This window comes from Thunnus thynnus, chromosome 4, assembly GCF_963924715.1.
Source record: "Thunnus thynnus chromosome 4, fThuThy2.1, whole genome shotgun sequence".
NCBI lineage: Eukaryota > Metazoa > Chordata > Actinopteri > Scombriformes > Scombridae > Thunnus > Thunnus thynnus.
In genome coordinates, this window is record NC_089520.1 from 19,406,615 (window position 1) to 19,434,174 (window position 27,560).

Consider the following 27,560-nt stretch of genomic DNA (forward strand, 5'->3'; position numbering starts at 1 on the left):
ATAAAGCTCAATTCAGGAGTACTACTCTTCTATGTCTTCTTTGGGTTTCGAAAGAATTATCTAAATTTTGAAAAAAATAACCTTTAGGAAATCTAGGTTCCAGTGTTTCTGGAGCTCAGGATGTGTGAGCCTCTGCTGCATCGATTTTGACCTTTCTTTTCTTAATCTGTCCCCCAACTGTATGGAAGCGCAATACTAAATTGATGGGGTACCCCTTTAATTGTAACAAGTTGAAATTGTTGAAATTGAAGATGCTACAGTATGAGTTGGGGAAGAGATCAAAACAACTCTTTTGTTCATGTCAGTCGGCTGTCAACGCGTTGCTGCAAACAAAATGGCTCTCTCAGTGTTGAAGAAATGTCTGACTCACCATACTACTTCTTGACTAAATTTATTTTTGCCACTGATTTGTTTATCCAGAATACATCATGAAAGCAAAAGTGTTGTCTTTGAGGTCATACTATCAAAACAAGTGAAACCGTGACGACGTAATATTTGTTGTAGACCTTTGAATTGAGTCAGCCATAATACATACAATTAGCTGTATGAGCCAGATGATGTAGCAAGACCAGCATCTACTAAACACAACTTAGAAAAACCTATGCATTATACAAATAACATGTCAAACAGTTGTTGCTTTTCAATAATTCACATTCTTTGTGCGCCTCTAACATCACCATGTTATCAACATTTACCAAACAACCACACAGTAATCTCTTAAAACCCACAAAGGCAACAATATGTAAAGCTACAGACTGCATTAGTAGAGGTATGGGATGATTATGATTTTGACTCATATGTTGAGTCCTTCAGCCCTCCTTGTCGTATGGTTTCGATACCAATTTCTTAACAGCATCCTCCCGAAATTCACCACATCAACCTGTACACATTCAGAATAACAGTGTATTCATGCAGGCTGCGGTGCCGGTGGTCGAGTAATCTCATAAGAAAATGACTTCAGTGAACAAGGAAAAACCTACAGTAAATATACTGTATTGTATAACCTAACTCAGTTTTTGGATTCTTTTTACAATCTGTGATATTTTTATGAACTGCAATATAACCAGATTATAGTGTTTAATTATGTTTTCCTGCTAAATTAAATATGTTTCACTCCACATTCATTATTCAAATCACGTAATTTACCTTTGAAGGTGAAAGCATATATAGAATAACTAGTGTCTGCTTTGAATCTAAATGTTTTTCTTCAGAAAACTGAAACTGCAATTCAAGGCACTCTCACAGGTGTTTTTTTTCTTCACCTGAAGATAAAGTTCAAGTTCATTCAAATCTCTTAAGGATATTTCAAGCGCTTGTGCTGGAAGCATTTCATTGATGAAGAATGAAACCTATCCTTCGACTAAGAGAGCAGAGTAAAGCAACCGGTCCTAGTGACCAGGATGTCAAGTCTTCACAGTGACGGCATGATGGTGGCTAATAAGGTGTTGCATTAAGACACATAGCTGCAGCACCAACCTATGGATTATCTAATGTTAACTGTACAAACACAGGAGCTATGTACAGACTAACAAGAATTCATATATACACACGGCAGCTTATATATAGGGGTGATATGAGCAACACAAATGTTAACTATTTATATAAACACTGCATGAATGAACAGTACATTATGTACATTCAACAAGAGGTAAAATTCATACATAAGCAGTGACAAAAATCAGCATTTTTAAGCCTGAATGGGCTAATTATACACCTTTTAATGTACTACTACCATTACACTGCACTCAAGGATAATGTACTGTAATATGGACATGAGGTATGTTGATGCAAATGAAATAAATAACATAAAACTCAGGAATGGAGACGAGTATGTACATATGGTTACATACATGCTGGTTAAATATATACAGTATATGCACATAAGATTGACTAGAACCACAAGGAGATTTGTTTTTGGTAACAGAGTTGGAAGACAAAATGCTACTCAGTTTAGAGAGTCCTTGCTTTGGGGTGGGGTGGCTGATATGATGGAGCTGGAATGGGGCTGGGGGCATCCTGGGCTGAGGGCACAGCAGGAAAGGCAAAGACTCCTGAAGGAAAGGGGAAGAGCAACCCAGGCCACTGGCTAACAGAGAGAGGAGAGGACAAGGCCCTGAAACGAGCAGGAGAGTGATAACTGGGATGGCGTCCTGTGGAGGGGCTGTTAATCATTGTTGAGCCAGAGCTGTCAGACCACGTCAGCGGAAAACTGCAGCCATCTGAACCCGCAGCTGTCCATGATGATACCTAAAGGGTTGGATAATGGGAGAGATATTTAACTTTGTGACAATGATAAACTACACGTATGCAGCACAAACCATTAGCATATACAGGTCATTACACAAAGCTCTATATACAGTATTGAAATTAAACAGCTGTATGTGCTAATATGTATTAGGAAGTCAAAAACAATCTGCAAGTCAGAATGAAACTCATTGATAGATTGACAGAGGGTGAATTTCATTTTGTGTGCAGGTTACTGTTTGTGTTTCTGCTGATTGCTCTCATCTGACAGTATGATTTAAGTCAGTGGTTCCCAATCTAGGGGTCTAGGATCAAATAAGTTTGAGGGGGCCAAAGAAGGTTAATGGGGGAGGAAACCAGAAAAAGTACTGTATTTCTGCTACACAACATGCTTATATACTACACTGTCCCCAGATCTCTGCTTTTTAGCCATGCTTTGGAATAGCTCTTCAGATGCAATGTTGGTCTGCCTGACTGTTGATGGGTCAGTTCACCACTTTGGTCCAAATTGAAATATCTCGACAACTATCAGATGGATTGTCATGAAATTTTGTACAGACATTCATGTTCCCCTGAAGATGAATCCTGCTTACTTTGGTGATCCTTTAACTTTTTCTATAGCGCCACAGTGAGGTTGATATTTGTGTTCTTTGGTGAAATATCTCAGAGGGACTGCCATGAATTTGGTGCAGATATCCATAGTACTCTAAGGAGGAATCCTAACATTGGTAATCCTCTGACCTTTCCTGTAATGCCGCCAGCAGATAGATAGATATTTAGATATGGATGGATCTAGATGGATTGGCACAAAATATGTTTGTATATTTTCTGATGTATCACCATGAAGTACACATTAAGGGTTTTATGTGAAATTGCTTTAATGTCTCTTATTATTTGTTGGATAGAAGAAATGGTTGGAAGCAATTTGGTACACACATTAATTTCCCCCTGATGATAAATTGTTACTTAAAATACTGCTGTGCCTAAGTAAAGCCTCACAAAGCCCCTAGCATGGATGTTGAGTCTGAATCTTGTTTTCTTATAAATTACTGGCTAATTTTACGTCTTCAGGACTATTGAAATAAAACGAGGGATGAACTGGCCACAACTTGCACATATACAACCTGTGACAAAGAATCACAAGCAGACATTACTTTGTTTTACAGGGTCACGAGCTAAAAGGGTTGGAAATCACTCATTTAAGTGATGTAATAATTCAAGGAATTTTGAATATTTTAGTCATGTGTGTTTATTCTAATTCTTTTCATTTGTCATTTAATTTAATTCTTGTAAATCTTAAATTGTCAGTGCCTCTTGTCATGTCCTGATCTGGAGCCTCTGCAAAGCTTTTGTCCTTGTTATTTAAACACTGCCGATATGTGCAAAACTGAATTTACTGACAAGCATTTAATTGTTTGCAACATTGTGTCTTTTTCATGCATCCACTGCACCTCTTTTTGTGGATTAAAATCAGATAGATTGTTTATGATTTTGATTGTTTACATTATCTTTCAGTGCCAGAGATATGAATTACTTAAAATGAAACTCACATCTGCAGCACTAGGGGGTTGTCCATGTTTTCGAGGCGCCATCTGATCCCAAAACTGCTGTCCACTGATACTCAGAGAGTTAGTACGCGGTCTGTGGGTGACAATAAGAACCTCCTGGGCCCAGTCATCCATCAGCCGTTGCAAGTCTTCAGGCAGATTGATTTCATTGACACTCATGGATGTGCCAGTGTAGGTTCCTCTCTTGTTGTTGCTGTTATTGGCTTGAGCCTGGGCCAGTCCAATAACTGGCTGATGAGGAGGAGGTGTGGCACCAGTAGGTGGCTGCTGTGATTGAGTGAAAGCCCCTGGTCCAGCTCCAGACCCTGATGCACACACACACACACACACACACATACCCCCACACCATCATTAAGCTGGTATACACAACATGATTTTGAATTAATTAATTTTAAGTGAGACAAATCAACTCTACGTACTGTGGCTACGGTCTTTGCCGAGACATAGTCGCTTCAGTGTTGCCCCTATGAGACAAAGCAGACTTTATACAAAATTGTCATTCCTATTAGCAGCTAAATATGTATAATAACAGTATGCAATGCAAAAACAAAGCTGCTGAATACTGCCACAAATCTAAGGAACAAATTAAAACCAAACTTAGGAACAAGGTAATCAGTCCCATGAAACAAGACAGTCTTAAAAGAAAAGTCATGCAGGTTGTCCAGGTGAGGGCCATAACAAAGTGCAGTGTGATGTGATGGTGAAATACAGCAGAGAGAAAGACAGAGAGATAACAGAGATAAGAAAGAGGAGAGAGAGGTTTAAAAAAGAAGACTGATTATAAATGTAATGGGGTACATGCGGCCATGCAGACGTTCATTGCCTGGTAATACAGGGTGGATAAGTCAATAAATGTATATGTTACATACTGGGGTGGATAAATAACACAAAACATCAGCAGAGCAGAGATGAACTGTGAGATAATGCCCATTACTATTAAGCTGAACCTTGCTTATTCAAACCTCAGACTTCTGGAACAATATACAGATATATAATATGGTGTTCTTTCTTTTGTTGACAGATAATTTTAGTGCATGTGTAAATTTCTGAATCATATTTGGAACAGGGTTTTAAAATAAGCTTGAATTTTAACACATTTAATCATAAACACGTTACTCTTCAGGGGTTTGAATAAACAACAAATATCTTTTGGTGCAAGAAAAAATACAAAACATAAAGACAAGCAATAATGACGAGGCAAGGAAAGTCAACGAGGAGCAGCGCTGCAGAACAATTTGGCAAAGATAGAAAAAAGATACCCGTGAGCATAAAGTAGAGAAACAGGAAATATGGAAAACAAAAAAGTGAAGCTATGCGGGAAGAGAATTGATACAAACAGATAGACAAAGACACAGGCCCACTGAGAAATCTAGCTCGTGGCTTGCTACTCGACTTATAGGTCACTCTCTCAGATGGTTGAGGGTAATTAGACCAGCCTGTAGAGGAGTATAATCAAAGAGGGAAGAAGACACCAGGGTAAGAAGAGAACACATTGAAATACCCAACTCTATTCAAAAAAACACCACAGACAAGTGTCTGATATTCTCTAGCGAAGAGCTATCCGAGCAACTGGATTCTGTTGTGTGTTGTTGGTGGTCACCTTGTCCGGGTGGAGCTTGTGTGCCAGTGCCATCTCCATGGAGTCCAGCGTAAATGTTATCAGAGGACAAGGAGCCCTTGAGGGAACAGGGCTGAGTCTGCACAGGCTCTGAGGTTGAGCTGGGAAGGTGGCTGGTGCATGACCGTGCCCTGCCGTGAGTGGGGAAAGACTTTTTGGCTGGAGACCCATTTAAACTCACTGCAGGCTCACTTGTACCTGTAGCTGCGAAGACAAATACAGGTGGATGGACACAAACACAAACAAACATTAGAATAACATACTCTTTACTCTTGCTGTAGATATTCAACTTATATACTGGAGATTCTGAACTGGTACTCACTGGATCTGCTGGAGTCACTAGTTTTGGTTGTGACATTTCTAAATTGTTGAACCAGAGGGCTGAGAAGCTTGCCAGGCTTCAGCCTGTGCTTGCTGGACCTCTTTCTACGGCCTGCAGGTGGTGCAATGTGTGAGAGACCCAAAGCAGGGGGAGGGGCTTTGCCGAGTCGGCGATACAGCAGCTCTACTTCTCCCCGCTGATGCGCCTGCAGCTCAGAGATCTCCCTCAAATGTCTGAGGGGATGGAGGAAGGAATATACTGGTCACTTATGAGGTCACTGATAAAATATTTTCATGTAAAGACCTTGCTAAGACAAAAAGTAAACCACACGCAATGCTTACTTCTCCCTGAGTCTCTGTAGTTCTTTCTTCATGTCTGAGTCCTCCATCTCTGAATCATTATCGCTGCTGGCATAGGCCGAGCCGTGCACGCCTCCATGCCTACTTGGAGAGTCAGAGCTCTGTACACTGCTGCTACGTCCTGAACGACGGAGGAAGGCCACTGCCCTCTTCATGAGGTCACTTCCTCTACGCTCAGAGCGAGTATGTTGAGACGGGGTGGCAGGAGCCAGCTTTGCTGGGCTGCTCTCAGCCCCAGAGTCAGAGGAGAGGAAACGAGCATGGACTGTGATGTCCACAGGGACGGAGGTTGAGGTGAGGGCACGAGGCAGGGAGCCCCGCTTGGCTGTGGAAGGGGGCGTGTCCAGGTAGAAATCAGGTGGGGCAGAGTAGCGGCTGCAACGTGTCCGCTGTGTAATTTCATCTTCAGTGCTTATCACAGAGAAACGGCCAATTGTGGTGGAAGCAGCCATGGCCTCCATCTGAATGTTGTCCCCACTGTAACCTGCAGGGTGCGCTGGTGAGGCAGCACTGCTCCAGCTCCTTTGCTTCACATCACGTCTGTTGGCCACTTCAGGAGGAACAGAGATTATCTGCCAAAAAGCAAAGAATAGGTAACAACAAATACTGTTGAACACATCTGAAAAACAACTATACTTTGCCCTTAAATGTGAAGAAAACCTCCTTCTTGTACCTTAAATCGGCCTCTTGTTCCAGAGCAGGAAGCAGAGTGAGGAACATGTCTTCTTGACAGGGAAGCTGCAGGAACATTGCCACAACATTGAACACAGTGACACTGCAGTAATGAACTAACAGTCACACATACATTTGATAAGAAGTTAATGATGTCAGTCTTGTTAACCTGATTAGAGTGTGCTGCACTTACCGCACACAGCTGAGTCACTGAGGGTGCTCAAACTATCCATTCTTTCTGGAATTTGAGGCTAAAGGAGGTGACAGGATGAGAGACGAACAAAACAGAGAAATTATAAGACTTTAATGCAAACCATTAATAATTCTTTATATTAATGTTAATATTTCCTGTATATACTGTCTCACTACGTACTTCTGATATAATCTCAGCTTGTGTCACAGTAGTAGCACAGTTTTTTCCTCAAAGGCCTTATGCAAATGAAACGTATTCCCATATGTATGACTGGCATGTAGTTAGTAAACTATTTGGAATGTATTCAGGAATATATCAACATCATATAACAAAATCTTTGAATATATTGTACTGTAAAATTCAGACATATATCTCAATATAAGGAAAAACAATTTATAGCAAGATATTGCAAAATATGTGTATATATGTGTATATATGTGATGTTCCTTGATACATGCAAGTAGATAATTCTAATATATTGCATTATATTGTCATCAGTGCCAAATTGATAGACAGATCTTTTAATACATATGCTAACACTAGACAACAAGTACATATAAATTATTGTAAATACTGTAAAAGGTTTCTTTACATCAGTAACATGTGTAAATATAATAACACTAAATAATTGTTCTACATCTGTTGGTCAAACTTTTTAATTAAATATATCACAACAGTAATTTATATTGTTCAAAAAGTTACTGATTGGGTTTATTGTTTATTGTACTTACCAGCTGTTCTCCTGTCCTATAGCGTACCTCCCCCATAGGCCCTGGGGTCGTGTTTCCTGACCCTCCTGTGGCGCTGTCAGGACCAGGAGGAGACTGGATGTACTCGGTGCCAGAGCCCGGTGTCTCTGCAGCACTGCCTGATGGATACATGGGAGCATATTCCTGGTACAGCAAGTTCCTCAGTTTCTCATCCAGTGTTTTTATGGTGCTGTCCACAAAGCCCCCGCGGCTCAGCCGTCCTTCAGCGTCTGACTCACCAGGCCCTGGACCATGCTGGGAGGGCGCTGGGCTCTGGGGTAGTGAAGACACTTTGGCCCCTCCAACACTGGAAAAAGGCTGGTGGAGCACCACAGGCTGCTGTGGGCGTTCGCTCCGTGCTGTAGAGGCATAGGAGACGGACAGAGGCTCTTTGGCTGAACCTGCCTCCTGAAGTGGAAGAGGAGTGAGAGGAGACCCACTCTGTGAACAGGTCACATCCAGAGAAAGGGGCATGACCAGAGGGCAGCAGGGCACTTCCTCTGCCGCAGAAACAGGACATGTCATGTCTGCCATCTGCTGGGCAGCATGAGTGGGGGAGATGGAGCCCAAAGGAGATCCCTGTGACTCATCCATTTGGAAAGAGGTATGTGGGGATGATGGAGGCAAAGTTTGAGCTCTGGCTGGCTGGGCCTGATGCACACTGGGCTGTAATGAGCTGCCGACAGGCTCCACAGACTGAAGGGTTGGGGGAGCAGACACAGGTGGAGACAGAGTGGCCAAGAGTGTAAGAGGGTCTGTGTTGGACATAATTGGAGGACTACAGAATCCATACACGTCATAGGTGAAGCCTCCACTTCCACCCGACATTGTAGAGGATGACCCGTCTTCTGCAGGAGAAAAAATTGAGATGAGATTATAAAAGACAATAATCAACTTTTAAGGTTAATCTTTTCTAAAGTCAGTCACAAGGTTTACTGTAGGGTGTTTTTCCTTCAGCTGTCACAAGGTAGTGCTATTGTTCCAGGAAGATTTTGTGCTGAAATTGCTCAGCGGAAACAAAGTCACCTCTGGATACAGATGGCCTTGCAGTGCCACTGTCAGCAGGCTGGGTGGTGGTTGAACTCCCAGGTGACTGCGTAGTTGTACCATCAGACGGGGTCTCCTGGCTGGATGTTGGAGTCTCTTCTACAGGGCAGATTATGAACCATCTCTTTCCTGTATGAAGAACTGCAAAGATTTCAAACAATTGAAACACATGTTTTTCCAAGTGAATATTACTGACATTTACTCTATAAAGCTTAGATTTATGAAAAGTTTTACCATTCTGCTGATAGACAGGCTGAGGTGCTCCAGGCTGTGGACTCTATAGAAAGATAGACAGATGTGAGCAAAGTCAATATGTTACTTTTTTTGCTACTCTGCATTTATTTTTCTATGTCCATGGCTATGAGTATGGCCATAAATACACACGGGTGACAAATTAAAGGAAAAACTGGTACAGGTCTGAATGCTTGACCCCTATAGTGAGGGGATCTGTTGGCTCTCTCATGCTTTGGGGGGCATTTTGCTGGCATGGTTTGGGTCCACTTGTCCCCGTAGAGGGAAGAGTCACTGCAAATCAATACAAAGTTTCTCTGAGTCATCACCTTTATCCTATGATGAAACATTTTTATCCTGATGGGAGTGGTCTCTTCCAGGATGACAATGCCCCATTTCATAGGACACGAGGGGTCACTGAATGGTTTGATGAGAATGAAAATGATGTGAATCAGATGCTATGGCCTTCACAGTCACCAGATCTCAACCCAACTGAGCACCTATGGGAGATTTTGGACTGACGTGTTAGACAGCGCTCTCCACCACCATCATCAAAACACCAAATGAGAGAATATCTTTTTGAAAATTGGTGTTCATCCCTCCAGCAGAGTTCAGAGACTTGTAGAATCAATGCCAAGGTGCTTTGACACTGTTCTGGTGGCACACAGTGGCCCGACACCTTACTAAGACACTTGATGTTGGTCTTTCCTCATCTTTATATGTCTATATCTATGTACAAGCATTTGTTATGTATCTGTGAATCACTGCTTACCTCTCCTACTTGCCCTTCAGAAGCCTGGCCTTGCTGAGGACTACAACTCAAAGTGGACATCCTCTCACCCTCAACGTCTTCATTCAGCATGTCTTCAGCTTTATCCACAATGTCCTTTAGCTGGTCAATGAAGATCTCTTTCTCTAACAGTAGGATGAAGCCATTTTCTACCTGTAGCCATACAGTTTTAAGGATGTTAAACAATACCACAAGAGCAAAATATCTTTTGTAAGCACAAATATAACCAATACATAAGGTCCAAGGTTAAACTAACCATGTAAGTGGCGATTTCCTCTGGAGCATCTCCATCCAGATCGAATTTGAATGTCACCATTTTGTGGTTGTGAGTCTCCAGCTGACATTCAACCATTTTATCACCTGTGTTGCAAACCTGTGGGGGCAGGGGTCACAACTTAGAAACAAAAAGATTTTAAGGAAGTGTAACTTTGTCACAAATAATGATAACTCACATTGAGCATGCTCAGTTTGGGTTTGCTAGTCCTTTCTTGCCGAGAGCGTGTGCGGGCAGACTTGCGATGGTGTTTCCTGGGTTTTCCATCCCCTTTCCCCCCACTAGCCAAGCTGTCATAGCCATCACTTGTTTCCTTACCAGACGCCACATCAGAGTTAAGACTAAAGAGAGAAGTTAAAAATGTTATTGTAGTGACCTGCTTGTAGTTTGATGAGGGGTTTCATTATTCACAGTTACAAAGAGAACAGAATCTTAAAAGCGCTAAAAGGCAGTATAAAAATAGACACACACCTGTCATAGGCATAGCTGGGTAATGAAACTGGTTTCTCCTGATGCACATCCTGAAGACAGAAAAATAGGCAGGTAGAAAAGAGTTCGGAATTCTTGGAAAAGTTCACTGGAGGGCCATATAACTCTGGGATTAATGTTAATGTGTGCTTAGTTTTTGATATTAAAGGCAATTTTAGTAAACAATAGGCAGGTGTAAAGAGGGGGTGATGGCATAAATTTGATGTTACTGTGATTTGACAGACGCCTGTAGTTTGCAGTAACTGATATTGTTAAGACCTCAGGGATACAGAGAAAATTTACAATCAGCAAAGTTTTCAAGAACATGCATATACAATACAGTTCAATATTACATGATGACAAATGTTCACACTTTGTCTTTATCCCTACCTCTACACAGGACTCTTTCTGTAGGGTGCTAGATGCAGATGTCGTCTCTAGGTTTTGCTGAGTCGTGGCCAGGCTGGCACACTCGGGCATTGAGACTGCTGTCTGGATGCCAGCAGGCTGCAGAACCGGAGCTGGGGCTGAAGCTGCGACAGGAGCTGATGCAAGAGCAGGGCCTGCAACTTGAGCTTGGGCTGGCAGCTTGACAGAGATTGGGGCAGAGACCAACCCTGGGACTGAGAGTTGGGGTTTGCCAATGACTGAAGAAGCATCTGAGTTTGTAGATGAGACTTTTGGTGGTTCAAAAGCGGAACCTGATGCTGAGACTGGTGCTTGGACTGGGGCTGATGTAGGGACTGTAGTTTGAGGCATTGCTGCAGCTTGAGCTGACACCAGGCCTGGTGTTTGCTTTTGTGCTGGGACTAAAGCTGGAGTTTGTACAGGGGCTTGAGTTTCAACTTGCGCTGTAGCTGAGACCGAGACTGGGGCTGAGGCTAGAACTGTATGAGCTACAGTTCCAGGTGCAGTAGTTTCTGCATTCACTCCACTTCCCCAGAGAGGAATCTGAACAGCAGGTAAGACAGGGTGAACTGCAGCCAAAAGCTTAACGTCTCCCAGATTCCCCTGTGGAGCAATCGTCTGTACCTGGAAAAAATAGCACATTTAATTCATTAGTTAATACAAACATTGTTCACCTCTAAATCTCCCAATGCATGCCCTGCATTCATTGCATCAAAGGTTTAGACACAATGCCACCTTAGTATTTCCATTGACCCAACTATTACATTGAGAACTGAGTCAAATATTCACCTGGACAGGCTGCTCAGCCAGTTCCTGCTCAGGGTGGGGGGCAGGGTATGGGGTGGGTTGTACCTGGGAGAGAGGTAAGGGATGGGTGGAATGGAAGCTAACATGGTTTGGCTGAGAGATGGATGGGCCGCCCTGCTGCTGGGGCACTGCAAAGGACATGGCCATGGCGAGAAGTGGAATAGGGGGTGCCACACTGGGCACGTGCTGAGGTGTGGACAGAGGGGTCTGAGGTGTGCCAAGAGTAGGTATGGATGGCAAGGCAGCATGAGGAATCAGAGGAAGGGTGGGATGGTGGGGTGAAGGTGAGTAGTAGGAGCTAGATATAGGAGGGATACTGCTACTGTAGGCAGATGGCAGAGGAGCTGGGGAGAAGGGAGGGGGCTTGTGGCCCCCTGTTTGAACAACGGGATGGGGTGGGGGAAACTGGGAAAGAAAGGGGAAAATGATATAAAATGAACAAAGACAACCAGTCGATAGAAATAACAGTCACACAGGCCCTTTAAGTATTACTCAACCCTGTAACCTACATTAACGTCTGTAGGATGTTTATACCAAATTCTGTTTCTACGTTTGTTTAATCCTGTCTTTCCATCAAAACATACCTGTGTGTTGATCTGCAGGGGCAGGTGTGGGGTAGGAGCACTGGAGACTGACTGTGGAAAACTGGTAGCTATGTCAGGAGGACTCAGGTGAGAAGAAGGCTGGTCAGCAGATAACAGCTAAGGAAGGAAATCAAACATTATTTTTTCACTTGCACTGTAATGTGAATACAAACTAATTTTGAATGAAACTGAGAATACATTCTGGTCTAAAAAGCTCCACTTGAATAAAAGTGAGCTGCAGGGCTGGTGAATCAATCGTTCTGTGAGTTTCTACCTGCGGCAGGACACCAGCTGGTTGGAGATGGCACTAAAGGAACAAACACACACACACACACACACACACACACACACATACTGTATTTATACATGTACATATATATATATATATATATATATATATATATATATATATATATATATATGGTGAAAAAGAGTGTTTTGGTATAGCTAGTGTCACCAAGTTACACATGAATTTCTTTTTGGTTGACTTTAGCATACTTTATAGGAGAACTCCACTGCTTTCACACATCAAAGTCAGATTACAGGTCTTGGGGAATACTACTGTATACGTGAACAAAGTTATATAAAGCCTTTTGTGGCTTCAGAGGGAGGTGCGCTCCTGCAAAGTCTGATCAATTGCATTGGTTGGGGCTGAAGACTACACGTTTGAAGATAAAAAGAAAACTGGGATTGTGGAGTTAGAAAGAAGTGAGGTTACCAGACCTCTGTAGGTTGCTCCTCATATCTGCTTGAGGCTACATTAACCGCTACAAGCATAACACCCCCAAAAAAGTTAAGTAAAACGAGTTGAGTTGCAATGTGGGTAATGTAGGCGCCAGCTTTTGACAAGAAAGATGATTACGTGAAATAAAAAGGACAATATCTCTGGCTCTGCTGCATCAGTTTTGATCCTTTTTTTGTCCATCTTAAGTCTGACAATGTTAAAGGAATGCAATGCTAAATCAGTGGAGTAGTCTTTTAACAGTTGACATTAAATGCCCAGTAAAGAATTAGCAATTTTGGACATCAAACAAACATTAAGAACAATTAATATTTCCTATTTTAAAGTTGGACACAGAGCAGCCTGTAAGCATACAGCCAGCCACATTCCAAACATGCTTACAAGTCAAAGAAAACAAATCTGCTGTTTAGTTTAGATCCGCCTACAATCCAAACAGACATATAATTAAATGACTTTGTCAGGCAGCTCTGACTGGGCTGCAGTAGCTAACTTCATAAGTTTTCCAGCCTAATTCTGTCTTCCCTGTCTCATTAGAGCTTTTGCCAGGATCTGTCGCAGTTGGGTGCATGCAGTACCTGCTCCTGGCTGGGTTGGGCAGTAAGCTGTGTCTGCAGAGTGGTGGCTGCAGCTGGGAAGCTCTGTGCTGTCTGTCTACTCTGGTGCGCAGTAGAGGCTGGCGTAGCTGGAGCAGAAACTGTCTGTCAGAAACACATAAGAGAGACCACATTTACTGGACGCTGTTTTTAGACATACTGTAGTATGACTCATAATGTAACAGAAGCTTATGTTTGTATTTTTGCCACAAGAAATCAAGCCCAAGGTTAAAATGTTGAAAGCAGGGGTAGTCAGAGTGGAGAGGGATATTTTTTAGTGGTTGGCAAGGTTCCATAAGGGAAGCTGAAACGGAAATGGGAAGTTACAGTATTAATCTATTGTTAGCTACCCATTATTTTATTTCCATACACCAGGCTAGCACATTATTTTGTGCATTATTACCAGAAGTCACACCCTCATTGTGGATTAAGCAGGAGCAGAAGCTGGTTGTTGCATTTTGTATCATCATGGAAGGCCAGAGGAGAGAAGCAGCTGGCAGAATCATGAAAATACAGCAGGCTGCTGCTATGGCATTATTTAGCCTACATGAAGCCTCCTTCTCTAACCTACCAGTGGATCTGGTCTGCGTTTGCTGTCATGTGGTGACAACAGCAGCTTCCTGTCCAGATTTGGGCTTGAGACGAGTGGAACATCCAAGCTCTTGTCTACGTGCTCAACTACTGAAAACTCGTGGTTGTGCATGGGACAGACAGCTCCCTTCTCTGAGAGGGAGGGGGAACTTGTTCTGCGGCTGACGATGTGACGGAGACAGTGGTTAAGAAGGGTGAGATCTCCACCTTCATACAAAGAAGACCTTGCCTTATGAGGAGATGTGGGTGAGTCTGGCTTAGAGACTGGAGTAAAGTGGGCGGATGTGGAGAAAGAGCGTATACGCGTGTGTCCCAAAGATCCGCCTCCCTTTGTCCTGTCCCTCAGGAGGAGAGACATACAAGCCTTGCAGTGGCGGTGGGGCCTTGGTCTGCGTGGCACGCTCAGACGCAGCTCTGAGGGACGTTGTAAATTTGGGGGAAGGAGAGGTGAACTGAAATGACTTGCTGAGTCATGATGAGAGTGTTGATGTTGGGACAATAGAGGAGATGGTATTGAAGGATACTGAGCAGAGTCAGAGGATGGGTAGTCTGGGGCGTGCATTGAGATCTCTGTGCTATTTGTTGAAGTCAGATCCTGTGAGGTAAACAGACAGGGGCTTGGATTCATTATCTTAGGGAGGGAGTGAGTCCTACACCGTAACATCTGAATGAGGGAGGCACTTCCACGCCTAAAACACACAGTGCTCTCAGTGATGAGCAGGTTGTCTTGGCCTACAAAGGGATCACTGTGGTGACGCTGATCAGATATCATTCCCCAAAAAAAGAAAATAAACATTTTGTTATTTCAGAAAACACAGAAAACTGAACATTTAAAGAAATAAGACAGAAGTTGTTAGAGAAATAAATGTATGTACTCACTGTTTGAGACTGATAAGACCCTTGGTGCAGTTGTGCTGCAGGTTGTTGATAGGTCCCAGGATGCAGCTGACCTGTGATTTGCTGCGTGGGTGCTTGTGTGTAGTTGTCATGTGAGGCCTGTGCTGCGGCTTGTTGGTAGGGCCCCTGGTGCTGCTGAGCCTCTGGAGGACTGTAGATCATCTGAGCTGTGGAAATGGGCTCTGGAAGGGACTGGTAGGCGCCGTTTTGCTGATTGTTTAGATTGTCTAATTGCATGGTGGAGGTCAATCCACTGTCGGCTGTAATGACAGAGTGTATAAAACATTAGAATTCAACCCAATGCTCTCTGCAGGGAGGACATAAAGTGAGGAAGGACAGGAGGCAAAGAAGGAGAGGGTGGAGTAGTGTCTCATTAAAATTCAAAAGCTGGGTAATGATGCCTCATTGCTGACTAAAAGTGTTATCCACACACTGTAGTCTCCTTTTCTCTGTCTCTCCTTTACAAATAACAATTAAACTATTTTATGTCATAAGCGTAATTTTCTGTTATAAGCTCGGTGGGTTCTGACAAAGGTAGGATTTAATGCTTAGGTTGTGTGACATACGATATGTTCATGTGTGCTTCTAATTGCGGGTCCTCACATGTGGTAGACATGGTGGTGGGCACGGTACAGATCAGGCTCTGCTGCTCCACTTCCTGGTCTTCATAATCTGTCGTTGTTAATGTGGTTCCCTGTGGTACACCAGTACCAGGCACCTGCAGAAGGTTCTGCTGCGTCTTCTTCACAGCTGCCTCGCCATTTCCTGACGAGACAGTCCGCTCCCTCCTCCATTTGATGAGAGCCACACGGTCCCGGATTGACTTTCCAACTATTTTCACATCACAATCCAGGAAAAAACCTGACTCCACCTACAGGACACAGGAGAGATGCTCGCTGCAGCTCAGAATGTCAAAGTTATAATTCAACACATTCTGCAATAAATCAATAAATCTATGTTACATTCTCCCCAAAGAACTGCCTTTTCCTAGACCCATAAGTTTGCATTGAAGAGCAAAGCTCAATTGATTATTTGCTCTAGTTTCAATCAATACAGTACAAGCCCATCATCGCAGACATGACCACTGACCATCACATGTAATTAAAAGAGTGGGAGGTAGTGTCCCAAGTGGAAGAGGGCTAAATTATTGCAAGGCACATAGTGGATCAGAGAAAGATAATCCACAACTAGGTGTCCGGATATAATAAAATAACGGATGATGGGGCCACCTCATCATGTATTATCATGCTTCAACCATGGCCACTAATCACAGGCAAAAGAAGAAGTTGTGTTCAAATCACCATCCACTGAATCTGTTTTATCAATGAGAATTAACTGCACAAAGCTGAACTGCTGTTGCTATGGTTACCTGCAGCTTTATAATCCTTGTGTACTGATTTAAAAATATGTTTGACATGTCGATAGATTTCAACACCTGCCAGCCAATCAGAATTAAGCATTTTCCATGGTCATGGCTCAGGCAGCATAAAGCTGGTGGAGTGCAGACTGACCAGTACAATGAAAGCCACAGTCAAACAAGAGCAGAGTCATCCAAACCAGTAAAGGGGGATCATTTCATTGGAAAACCTGATAAGCCTGGTTTCGGACCTCTGAATAGCTACCCACTCTGAATAAATATACTAATAAAGTTAACACAAAATGGCCTATTACAGTAATATTCTCCAAATTCAACCATTCTTCCAGTAACTGAATATTTGTTTACCATTTCTTGGGCGACAACTTCTGGGACCTCGTTGACCAAGTCAAAGGTAAATTCAATAGCACCAGTGTCTTTGTACTTCCCCTTCAGTTTTTTAGGATCCTCGACCCACAGCTTTAGTGCGATGGACACTTTTTTCCCATCATCTTCTTCATTTAGCTCCACCCTCACACCTGTATCCTCTGCAAAGAAGGCATGATTCAGGAGGTCCTTGATGGAGTACCTGCAGGAAATTCACAAAACATCAGCTACTGACCCGCACAAAGGTCACGAAGCCAGTAAAACCTAATGATGCACAACACGCAGACACCGTGTCACAGACAAATACTGGTGTTAACGTCATACTGCAGGAACAGACACAATGTTAATCTCTACCTACATCCCACACGCACCATCAGACCAAAAACACTGTCTACGAGCCTGGCCTACTTACCTTTCCTCCCATCTGTGACAGATACACTCCCCAATTATTTCCTTAATTTCCGGGTCACTTACTTTACCGTAGCTGGCAGGTTTCACCCCCTGGCAAAAAAAGCAAAACAAGACAGCAATAACACGTCACACCAAGTCACACACAGAAGTACTGTCTGCAGTGTCAAAAGACATTAATGACAGACTCCAGAACATCACAGCTATGCAGAGTTAGTGCTACACAGAAGGAATGTTGCAGTGCTGGAACTTGATTACAATTATAATTGTTATCATTTATAAACTAAAAAAGATAAACATTTATTGGTTAAAGTGAGACTATGTAACTTTTGACAAAGGAAAAAACACATTCTTCTTCTGACAAATGAAAACTTGAATTCACAGAAAATAATGTACCATTGCTCAATTCAGCCTTACTTGCCCTGGTATGACCAGTAGCTCATGGTGGCTAATGTTAGCTAACGTTAGCAAACTTAAGGTAAATATTTCTGTATAGTGCACACTTCTGAGTCAGTTTACTGACTTTATTACGGTTCTCCATCTATGCTACTGTGTAGCATTTAGCATCACTTTGTAGCCACAGTGGTTGCAGTTCAACAAAATGTACACAGTCTCACTTTTAAGTACCAGAAAAGGTGATTATTTGGTTTAGTTCATTACTACAAACTGAATACTGGTTGTGTTTTGGCTGCTGGTCACACAAAGGAAGAGATTTTTACTTTTACTTTGGCTAAATGTGGTGGGCCGGTATCATCAGTTTTAACTTTTAACAGATAGCATAACATATAATAATATATTTAATCACAAAAATATGTGATAAATTGATAGTAATAATCATTAATTCCAATATTGGTAGTCTTGTCTCCCAGTCCCACATGCTAATAGTTACTGATTTACTAAAAACAGTTAACCTTTGCTTTTAAAAGACAGTTACATTTTTTATAGTCACAAGAAATAAGAGTTAAGAAGAAGAAGAATGTGTGAAGAAATGTGTGGTAGGAAATCCTGAGAGCTCATAAATGTTTTTAACACCATCTGTACCAGAAACAGCAAAGTTTAACAGCTCTGAACGTGAACTCACACTCGTGACTTTGCGGTAGATCTGAGCAGCATTTTGACACTCAGAGTAGGGGTACTCTGAAGTAGCCATCTCCAGCATACACATCCCAAAGGCGTAGACGTCCACACCCTCATCATAGTGCTCCTCATACATCTCTGGGGCCATGAACTCTGGAGTGCCTGCAGAATTAATTCAAGACAGGGTGATAAATAATAAACTCATGCAGCAGTTATCAGTGTTTCATCCAGTTTCAATAGGATCAATACCAGTGTCAAAGACTGAAATCCAACACGGCTGCTAATTCACGAATCAAGGGTGGATAAGTTGAATTTTATAAATAACTTGCATGACTGACAAGAGGGAATAAGTTGTAAAGTAAAAATCAACTTTAACATAATAAAATGAGGCTACTTTTTGACAAAATTTCAGATATTTGATTATTCCTTGCAGTTAAGCGAACATTATGCTGATTTTTAATGAGATACCAAAATTGTGCACCTGGAGGGTAAGGCTGTCTCTAAAATTGAATAAAATAATGTACAGTAGTTTGATAAAAAACGAGAGCTAGTACAAGTTCAGCCAAATTAATAGTCATCTAGTCGCAATCCAATAAAACAGTGACTTGCAAACTAGCTGATGACTAACCAATGACACTTTTAGCGAAGGAGGCCCTCTTCAGTGTTGCTAAGCCCAGGTCTCCTATTTTGACAGAGCCAGTGGGACCAGTGATGAAGATGTTGTCACACTTGAGGTCTCTGTGGATGATTGGAGGAGTCCTTGTGTGGAGGAAGTGGAGACCTTTGAGAATCTGTCTGCACCAGCTCCTCAGAACTTTAGGCTTCATCACTTTAAAGCGCTTCAGATACCTGTGAAAAAGTACCAAAAATTACAATTTGAACAAGAAGAACGATTCACAATCATAATCATCACAATTAGTCTTCTTTTTAAAAAACATGGACAATATCTTCGATTTGTTAAATAATACAGCAGTCTCACATTAGCGCTACTGTAATGATAGTGTTATTCAACTGGTATGAAACATACACATGATGTAGACTGTCTGATGGTCGTTACTGTTAGATTTCACAGACAAGTATAAGGCTAGAAAGGATATATGAGCTAAGATGGTGAGCATTCCAAGGTATCTTTCCACAAAAAGATTATTATAGAAAAAGTTTTTTTTCATTTGAAGCTCACGTTTTTAGAGTCCCTGAGGTCATCAGCTCTGTGACCAGAACGATGCACTTCTTCCCTTTCACTGGTGATTCCCAGAAGTCATAAAATCGCACAATGTTTGGATGCTGAAGAGCCTTTAACATCTCTGCCTCCTCTTTGAACCTCTGCCTCTCAGCTTTGGACAGTTTACGTTCCTTGAGAAAATAGAGAAAGACAGTGAATTTTTAAATATAAGAAAATATGAAAATTAACCAGCGCACACTGTAATGACTTTACTGTGACTTTATTAAGAGCGAACAACGCGTTTCGCCTGTAACTTCTTCAGGCTCCCTCAGTACAACTGCTCCTTTGATAAGAAAATATGAATTCATTCATTTCTTTTCAGTTTTCTAGAGCCTTATCGGAATGAGAAGCTCCTGTGGTGGTCATTTTGTCCAAATGTAACATGTTTGAGGAAGAGGTAGGTGCTCAATCATGATAATTTCTCAGTGTTTCTCTATTTATAAAGGGCTAATAGAAGAGATACAATCCTCTTTAAAAGCATCTGGTGTGGCTTCAGGAGCAAAGCTCTGCCAGAGTTGCCTGTGGCTAATGTTTACAGTGAACACAACCTTGGCATTTTTAGTGGGTGAACATGGGGGTCTGACCCATTTACTCTTTAAAACACGCTATTTAGAACACGCAACACTAAAACACCTCAGAACTATATTTTCAAAAGACAGATGAAAAACAACTCAAGTTTAATGTGGTTTTAGTACAGAGATAGACACATTTGTCATGAAAGATCTTTTTAAAACTGCATTTTTAATCTGTAACTGTGAAATGGGCTGTTTAAAAATAATGGAAAAGAAATGAACAATGAGGAGTTTGTAGCTGCAAGCTGGAAATCAATTATTTTCTATTAGCAAGTCCAAAACATCAAGAATAACTCTATATTTGATATAGTTAAACAATGCTTCAGAGTTAAAATCTTGCCTGAGCCTGAGTGAATCCGTGTATACTGGATCAATATTTTGGCCTCTGGCCTTCCCTGAACTGTTGTATAAATAGTAAAACAGCTGACAGCGAACATCCTCTACATTCTTGTTTCTCTCCAGTCAGCATGGCAGATACAACCCGTTGCTCTGACCACGCCAAACGCTATATTTCATGACCTCCAGATTTTTGCTCTTGCTTTCTTAATATACAAATATTAAAATCAAAACAATGAGGGTGCATTCGGTGTTTCAGATATCCAGGATGCACAGTAACCTACTGTACATCTCTTGGCATTGATTATTGAGTGATGCTGGGGAATCATATTTCATTTACAGCCCATAGTGACCTACTGTATGCAGTGCGCAGCCTAATGCATCTTGGATTACATGCAGCATTGTGAAGGATACGCCTCCTGCATTCGTATTGCGGATTCTTATTAAGAGCAAATATATTACTCTCTGCCTCATTGTCTATACTGTCAAATTGTCAAGGTTTCCATACAGATTATCAAAGATTATTTTCGCAGAGAGAAGATTTAAGCAGGGTGGGGCACTTACAACACAGAATCTGCTTTACTGAGACTTCATTATGCACACAATAGGCTGAGTAAAACAATACATTAGCAGCACTGATATTTGTCTAATAGAGTGTGAAATGGTAAGGACACAGCGCTACAATTAATGTAAATATAGAATTCTTCTTTTGCTGTGTATCAAATACAACACGTCTTACACGCTGTCCTGAGCTGAACCCACCCTTTCCCTCGCTCCTTTTTTTTTCTCTCTCTTTCTCTCTCTCTCTTGCTGCAGAGGGCTGCATCAGCAGGATTCACTCTCCAGACACATCTGTGTGGTAATACCACAGGGGGATGAATTAATGTTTAGTATTCAGCACCAGGCGATCAAACAAGAAAAATAGTAATGTAGAACTGTGAGACACAGATCTCAAACTGGTAAAATGGCTGGCGTTTTACTAAATCATTCATCAATTTGCTAATTTCGGGTAAACAACTTGCTCAGCAGATGTTTGATCATCATTTAGTGGATAAATAAGTAACAAGACTAGCAGTCTGGTCTGTTCAACACCAGGCAACAGCTCCTCTTCAAGACTGATTAATAAATCTACGAGCGTCTACAGTACAGTACTACAGTATGTTTTCTGCTGTCTCATTCTTAGACTTACACACAAAAGAATACTTTAGGCTTTTGTGAGCCAGGTACAAAGGCACAGAAGCTCTAAAGGGCAAGGCCCTACCTCCAGGGACAGAATGGTTGAATCATCACTAGATCTCCCTTAAGAACCTGCTCACAGATGCAAATACATGCTATATACATTTGCATAGTGATGAAAACCCTGAAGCATTAAACATACTCTTCCCCTCTGAACTGCAGTTAATGATGTAGTGTTTAAAAATACCACCAGTGGTTGGTTTCTCTCCTGACAGATGAAATATCAAGAAATATCAAAACTTTAGGTGCACTTTAGGCACATTTTAAATCCCTTTAAATCCCTAATTAAGACTTGAAAAACTGAATTTGAATGAATTACTTCAATATGAGAAATATTCAATACAAGTGACAAAAATAGAGAATTTAAGGCTTAATCCTGGGATGTAACCAGGAGACAATGCATTAATTATTCTCTGCACAATAAATTGTGGGCTGGCTTTGTTGACCTCTAAAAGGATGGATTGACATTCAAATGAGCCTCATTACATGAATATTATGGTGCTAACATTTACGAAAACAGAGAACAAGCCAAACTTCACTTCCACCCCTTGCCTCACAGGAATCTAGACCTGTGCTGTTGCCAGTGGGAGCTGTGAGATAAGCACAACATAATAGTGATTTTATTTGTCTGAACCTGATTGAGGTGAAACAGCCTGACAGGGTGAACCTGGATTCTGCAAGAGAAGGGAGACTAAAAAAAATAATCTGATCACTTCTCTAATTCTGCTCACTCTAAAGCTGCACTGAATCTGTGAAGTTGATCTGCAGGGCTGTGCCTAAAGTCACAAATGTTATTGTCATTATGACAATTTAATTTAAATTAAAGGTTCATAAAATGATGCTGAGGTGATGACTCAGCCTGAACAAGCTTCATCTTTTGGGAATACAAGCCTGTGCACCTGCCCACAGTATATTCTATCTAAAAAACAGATGACTGCGCCCTTGTTTTATTGGAGAATATTTCATCAACGTATATTCTAACAGCAGTATGATACTTCATTTAGTGTTTTCAGGTATTTGCTCTGGAAAGACTGCAAAGGCTTTGCACATTTTGAATCCCGGAAGGGTAACCACTGTCTGCAGGTCTGTCTGCTCAGGCTAAGCTGCATATCACATGGACAGTATTTAAACTGATCATTAGATTACCACATACACAGATTAGTGATACAGCAATCTGCCACTGTTATGAAGAAGTGTATTACTGTTACTCCTGCAAGAAATCCTTTTGTAAAATTCTAACCAGTCACCAACCAAAGTGTGAATTCAGTTCATCTAGCGAGACTGTGCATAAGGGTGATACTTAGTGTGTGGTTCAATTCAATTCCAATTTTAGTTGATATGGCTGAAAATTCTAACTTTATAGGGGGTATAGGTGTAAATTACATTAAAAACCTAATATAATTCTGAACCTTCTTCATCTTTTCTGATTTTTTGGCAGGTTTACAGCGCATGTCAGGTGTAAAACTCCTGGGTGATACACAACTTTGTGATAAGAACATCAAAGTATAAAGCGCAGCACAAAAACTAAAGCGTAACATACAGTGTGACAGACAAAATTCCTCTTCAGTCCACCCTGTAACAACAATTTCTCCTTACTTCCTTCCCCTGGTGAGAGCAAATATTTCAGTGATGGCTCATTAACAAAAACATCACGGCAAACAGTCTCTCATCTGGGTCCTGCATAACATAACACTTCACAAATATGAGGTTATAAAAACAGAGGACAGAACTATTCTGAAGATAAAAATCCAGTCATCACACAGAGATGCAGGACTACGTAACTCAAACGCCTGCAACTGCTGATTGATTGATCGATTTTACCCTGAAGCTGAGTTAGTCATATATTATCTGAAAGTATATCCTGATGCACGGCTGAACCTGTAGTGGAGAAGAAAAAACACAGAATAGCTATAATAATAATAGCCTACACATAATAAATAGACAATAATCCAGATTCACTCTTGAATATATTCATTTAGGAAGGCTATTCATCCAAGAAGTGTAAAGTTCAATGGACTGTTGATACATAATATTTTACGTGAGGGTCTGAGAGTTTTAGGATATGATTTGGTACAAAAATGATTGTTGTTATAATAAATAATAAATAGTAATAAATAATTGTTTCAATTTCAGATGAATGAAGTTACAGTGTAATTAAACCAATGCTCTGTTAGCTGGAGACCCCTCTAGTAACCAGCACCACAGGCAGCACACTTACTACAGATGCACTTTGTTGGGCAGGTGTTCGCTAAACAAGCCAACCACAAACAATAACATAGATCCATGATAACAGGCTTATTATTGGATGGTTGATGTCGGAGTTGAGTGATCAATGAACCCACCTGGAGTTCACACCAGGCCACTTCGACCCAAGTATCGGTGTCAAGACCTTTATAGACCGTCTTGAAGGAGCCTCTTCCCAGCTCAATGTCAAACTTGAGGAAACGCCCACCAGGTGAGGTGGACACAGCCTTCATCCCGGGCTCCTCTTCGTTCTCATCACTTCCTGCTTTACCTGTGACATCGGAGGGCACAGCCTCTACCTTGGGCTCGGTTTCCCTTCTGTCTACCTTCTCTTCGTCGGTGCTCAGGCTCTCCGTGGCGCTGTCCTTTAGCTCCACCTGGCTCTCCGTGCTTGAAGTCTCCTGGAGGCCCAGGCGGGTTCCTTGTAGAACCCGGGTCCGACTCCGACCGACGATGGTGCGCAGGTCGATGTTGACCACCGGGATGCTGTTGACACACTCCGGCTGCTCCACTGGCTGCTCCTCGGAGTCTGAAACCCACAAACTTCGTCGGATGAACCTTTGGCGGACCAGCCCCCGGTAGTCTGTGGAGGGATACGCGCTGGGGTCACTGGCTCCCCGCAGGGCTGCATTTTGTATGTTGACATTGTGGTCCGCCCCGTTCTCATAAATAGGCCTGAAGGCATTTGCATTAATGTCCGAGTCTAAATTAGGTGCTGAGGAAAACGTGGATCCCAGTGGCGGATCTTTGCTTGAATCGTCCGCCGAATCCATCCCCGGTAAATTGTTAAACTACCGGCGACATTGCGTAAGGAGGATGATGAGCATGCTCCTCTCCCGGTGGTGGGAGAGTTTGCTGCCTACCTGCAACACTCGCATGCAGTGACGCAGTTCGTCAGCTGAGGATATTTGGCCTTATGCCTCGGATGTGTTTAGGACACAGAGCATCCCCATGCAATGTCCAGCTCGGAGGATGCGTGCATTGCTCCTTTCAACTTCGCGCCCCCGATCCACCTTGCTGCAGTACAACACACACACACACACACACACACACACACAGAGCTATTCAAGTTAAGCCTGATGTCATTGCCAGTTCAAGCTATGAGCTCACGAAAAATAATTTCCTCCACATTGGATAAGATCCCCGCTCCAATACATGAAATGTTCCGCAGACAAATCACTGGCCTACAGGATGTTTCAGGCTGTGGCAAACACTAATCCCTCCAAAGACACATCACGGGACGACCAAGTGCGCAGCTGTCATCCCCTGTAAACACCGATCGACCCTGCGCTCTGATTGATGCAATTAAAATAGCTGGTGTTCCGGGTGAAAATCTGAATCAGCTCCGAAGAAGTGTGACCTCAGCATCTCTGCATCATTCCTTTTAACTATCCGTACGTACTTTTTCTGTCCACAGTGATGTCCTGGAGCGGAGGGGAAGGCTGGACAGACGCGCTTATCAGATTATGCTCACTGCGGCACCGTTTCCCTCAGGTTTGGAGGCAGGCAGTTCCCAGCGCATCTCTCGTCCGGGTGAGACGACTGTTGTCTTCCCTAAATATAATCTCTGTGGGATCTGGAAAACTAGAATATTTCACGGCACAACCCACGCCCCTAGCAACAACACGTATCCAATAACTAGGCACGCTTTTAGGCGGCACCCTCAGCCTCCCCTGACACAGGCTGTGCGGACCACACCACTGTCCGCCCTCATTGTGACGCGGTGAACTTCCAATGGGAAGATGTCTAAAGCTTAGCTACCAACCAAAAGGGACGCTGCTAGGAATTATAGGCTACCGGATAAGACGCACCGGAGCACATCTTAATGGCTATTATACTCATTTACATGTCTCCGTGCAGGGAGGCTGAAGGATGAAATATAAACTGTTTTCTCTCCCAAAGTCTCTCACAAACACACTGGCCCATCATCTGTATTTCCTCTCTTTCTGTTTCTGTTTTATTCCCAAACTATTCCAAGGTTGTTTTTCCATCTGATCAGAGTTGATTATATCCTACTTCACAACACTTTTTTCCCCTAACTTCCCTGCAAAGCTCTTATTTCATTATAAGTATTGCATATTGTTTGGGTGTGTAGGTCTATAACTATTCTTTGTCAATATTACAGAGCAGAATGATGAAAATATAAGAAAGAAAGGGAAAAAAACATAAAAGGCGAATCCCATTATTACAAAGACAACATCCACCAAAACAGTTATAATAATGTAAGTGATGCAGTATATTTAGTAATATAGATGCAAGCGTTTTCTAATGATTTTCTTAATTTGTAACTTAAACTGGTTTTACATACCCTACATCATATCCCATCATATTATAACATATGCTTAAAAGAGTTGCCTTAGTTATGGGTACACATTGCTAGAATGTAAAGTAAGGTGAGTATTGAACTTTTAAAGCTTGTCCCTCATGTGCAACTTTGTATCGGCGATACAAAAGTAGTTTGAATACATAAAATGAATAGTTTAAGTTGTATTTAGGATTCTAGCTATAGCACAAAGTTCAGAGATGAAGCTAACAGGTCAGACTGTCATTCTCTACCCTGTTTTAGGCTTGTATTTCACTTTTTTAAAAATTTGTTTTGTTTATACCACAGTTTTTTAGAATTTGACGTGAGGGTGAAGAAGGTCTAATGACGAGAACAGAGAAGTCAGAAAAAGTGGGGTCAAACTTGAGGGACAAACCTGCCCAGATCACCAGGGAAACAGTGGAAATAATAGGAGTTGGTTGGTGGGTGGGTTTAGGGTCAGGATGACCTCTTTACAATGTAAAACCATGAATGTGAATGTGTTAAAGTGGTGTCTTGCCATCCTATTCACTGCTTTATATTGTGGTTACACATGGCCAGATGCATTTTATTGGGTAAGACCTTTCAGTTAACAAGCTGCTGTTTCTTGTTGTGTCAACTTTGCTTAAAGTGCATATTATCTTTAAGGATATGACTTGTGGGAGAAAACATGCAATAGTTCCAGTAACATGCATGCAGTGCTTTTAAATAAAAAGAAATACGTGATGGGTTCATAGATGTGCAAATGATAACATTTTTACATGAATATAACTTGTAGGAAATTTATAATAATAAATTTACATATATTATAACATTTGCTTTATCTTTAAAGATCTTCTGGCTCACAGAAGTACTTTGACTTGTCTTTGGTGTAAAGGTGAAGATCACAATCATGTCAGAATTCACTAATTTATCTTACAATATTCCCCGTGTTGTAATCAATTTATTTATTCAGTTCCACAAATCCAGTTGCTTTTGATGTTGCTCAAGACTGGATTAACAATGTGTCCTTGTAGAGGGTCTCTGTGTCAGTTTGAGTTGATATTATGTTTACGTGGTGTTTATCTTTAACTTTCCTATTGTGTTTGGGTCAATTTTGACACATTTTCAAGTTTAGATGTGTGAAACAAACAAAGGCTTCATTACATCCTCTACAATGGCCTTCTGAATACAATAAAACATGTTTTGATCATTTTTCTTTTCTCTTTTTTAAAAAAAAATGCCTATAAAAAAAGAAAAAGAAAAGTTACATCTATTGTGTTATG

At 41.7% G+C, this 27,560-nt stretch overlaps 1 protein-coding gene across 3 annotated transcripts; it reads right to left on the minus strand.

Annotated features, from left to right (window-relative positions):
• Positions 1–374: 374 nt before the first annotated feature.
• Positions 375–25,851, minus strand: wnk2 (WNK lysine deficient protein kinase 2). 3 transcript variants are annotated; one of them, XM_067587264.1, is made up of 30 exons: positions 24,092–25,851; positions 19,564–19,736; positions 19,012–19,232; positions 18,388–18,545; positions 17,311–17,399; positions 16,881–17,100; positions 15,761–16,028; positions 15,140–15,417; positions 14,241–15,017; positions 13,652–13,774; positions 12,609–12,641; positions 12,335–12,451; positions 11,733–12,155; positions 10,926–11,567; positions 10,539–10,588; positions 10,246–10,408; positions 10,050–10,166; positions 9,776–9,946; positions 9,007–9,049; positions 8,752–8,913; positions 7,708–8,573; positions 6,977–7,034; positions 6,785–6,849; positions 6,094–6,683; positions 5,753–5,985; positions 5,413–5,634; positions 5,150–5,248; positions 4,232–4,276; positions 3,795–4,117; positions 375–2,247 (listed from the first exon to the last, which is right to left on the minus strand). In XM_067587264.1, the coding sequence occupies exons 1-30, from the start codon at positions 24,764–24,766 to the stop codon at positions 1,951–1,953; spliced, it is 7,701 nt and encodes a 2,566-aa protein (XP_067443365.1). In that variant the 5' UTR covers positions 24,767–25,851; the 3' UTR covers positions 375–1,950. The 3 variants fall into 3 exon arrangements, with proteins under 3 accessions (XP_067443365.1, XP_067443367.1, XP_067443366.1); XM_067587266.1 differs by lacking the exon at positions 11,733–12,155 and having other exon boundaries at positions 24,092–25,850; XM_067587265.1 differs by lacking the exon at positions 5,150–5,248 and having other exon boundaries at positions 24,092–25,850.
• Between the last annotated feature and the right edge of the window lie 1,709 nt (positions 25,852–27,560).

Excerpts from the sequence above, each read along its gene's own strand:
- wnk2 (XM_067587264.1), bottom strand. The coding sequence starts at position 24,766 with ATGGATTCGGCGGACGATTCAAGCAAAGATCCGCCACTGGGATCCACG. Across the intron at positions 16,029-16,880 it reads AAGTTGTCGCCCAAGAAATG|GTGGAGTCAGGTTTTTTCCT; the intron begins GTAAACAAATAT and ends TGTGTCCTGTAG. Across the intron at positions 12,156-12,334 it reads CCCTGCAGATCAACACACAG|TTTCCCCCACCCCATCCCGT; the intron begins GTATGTTTTGAT and ends TTTCTTTCCCAG.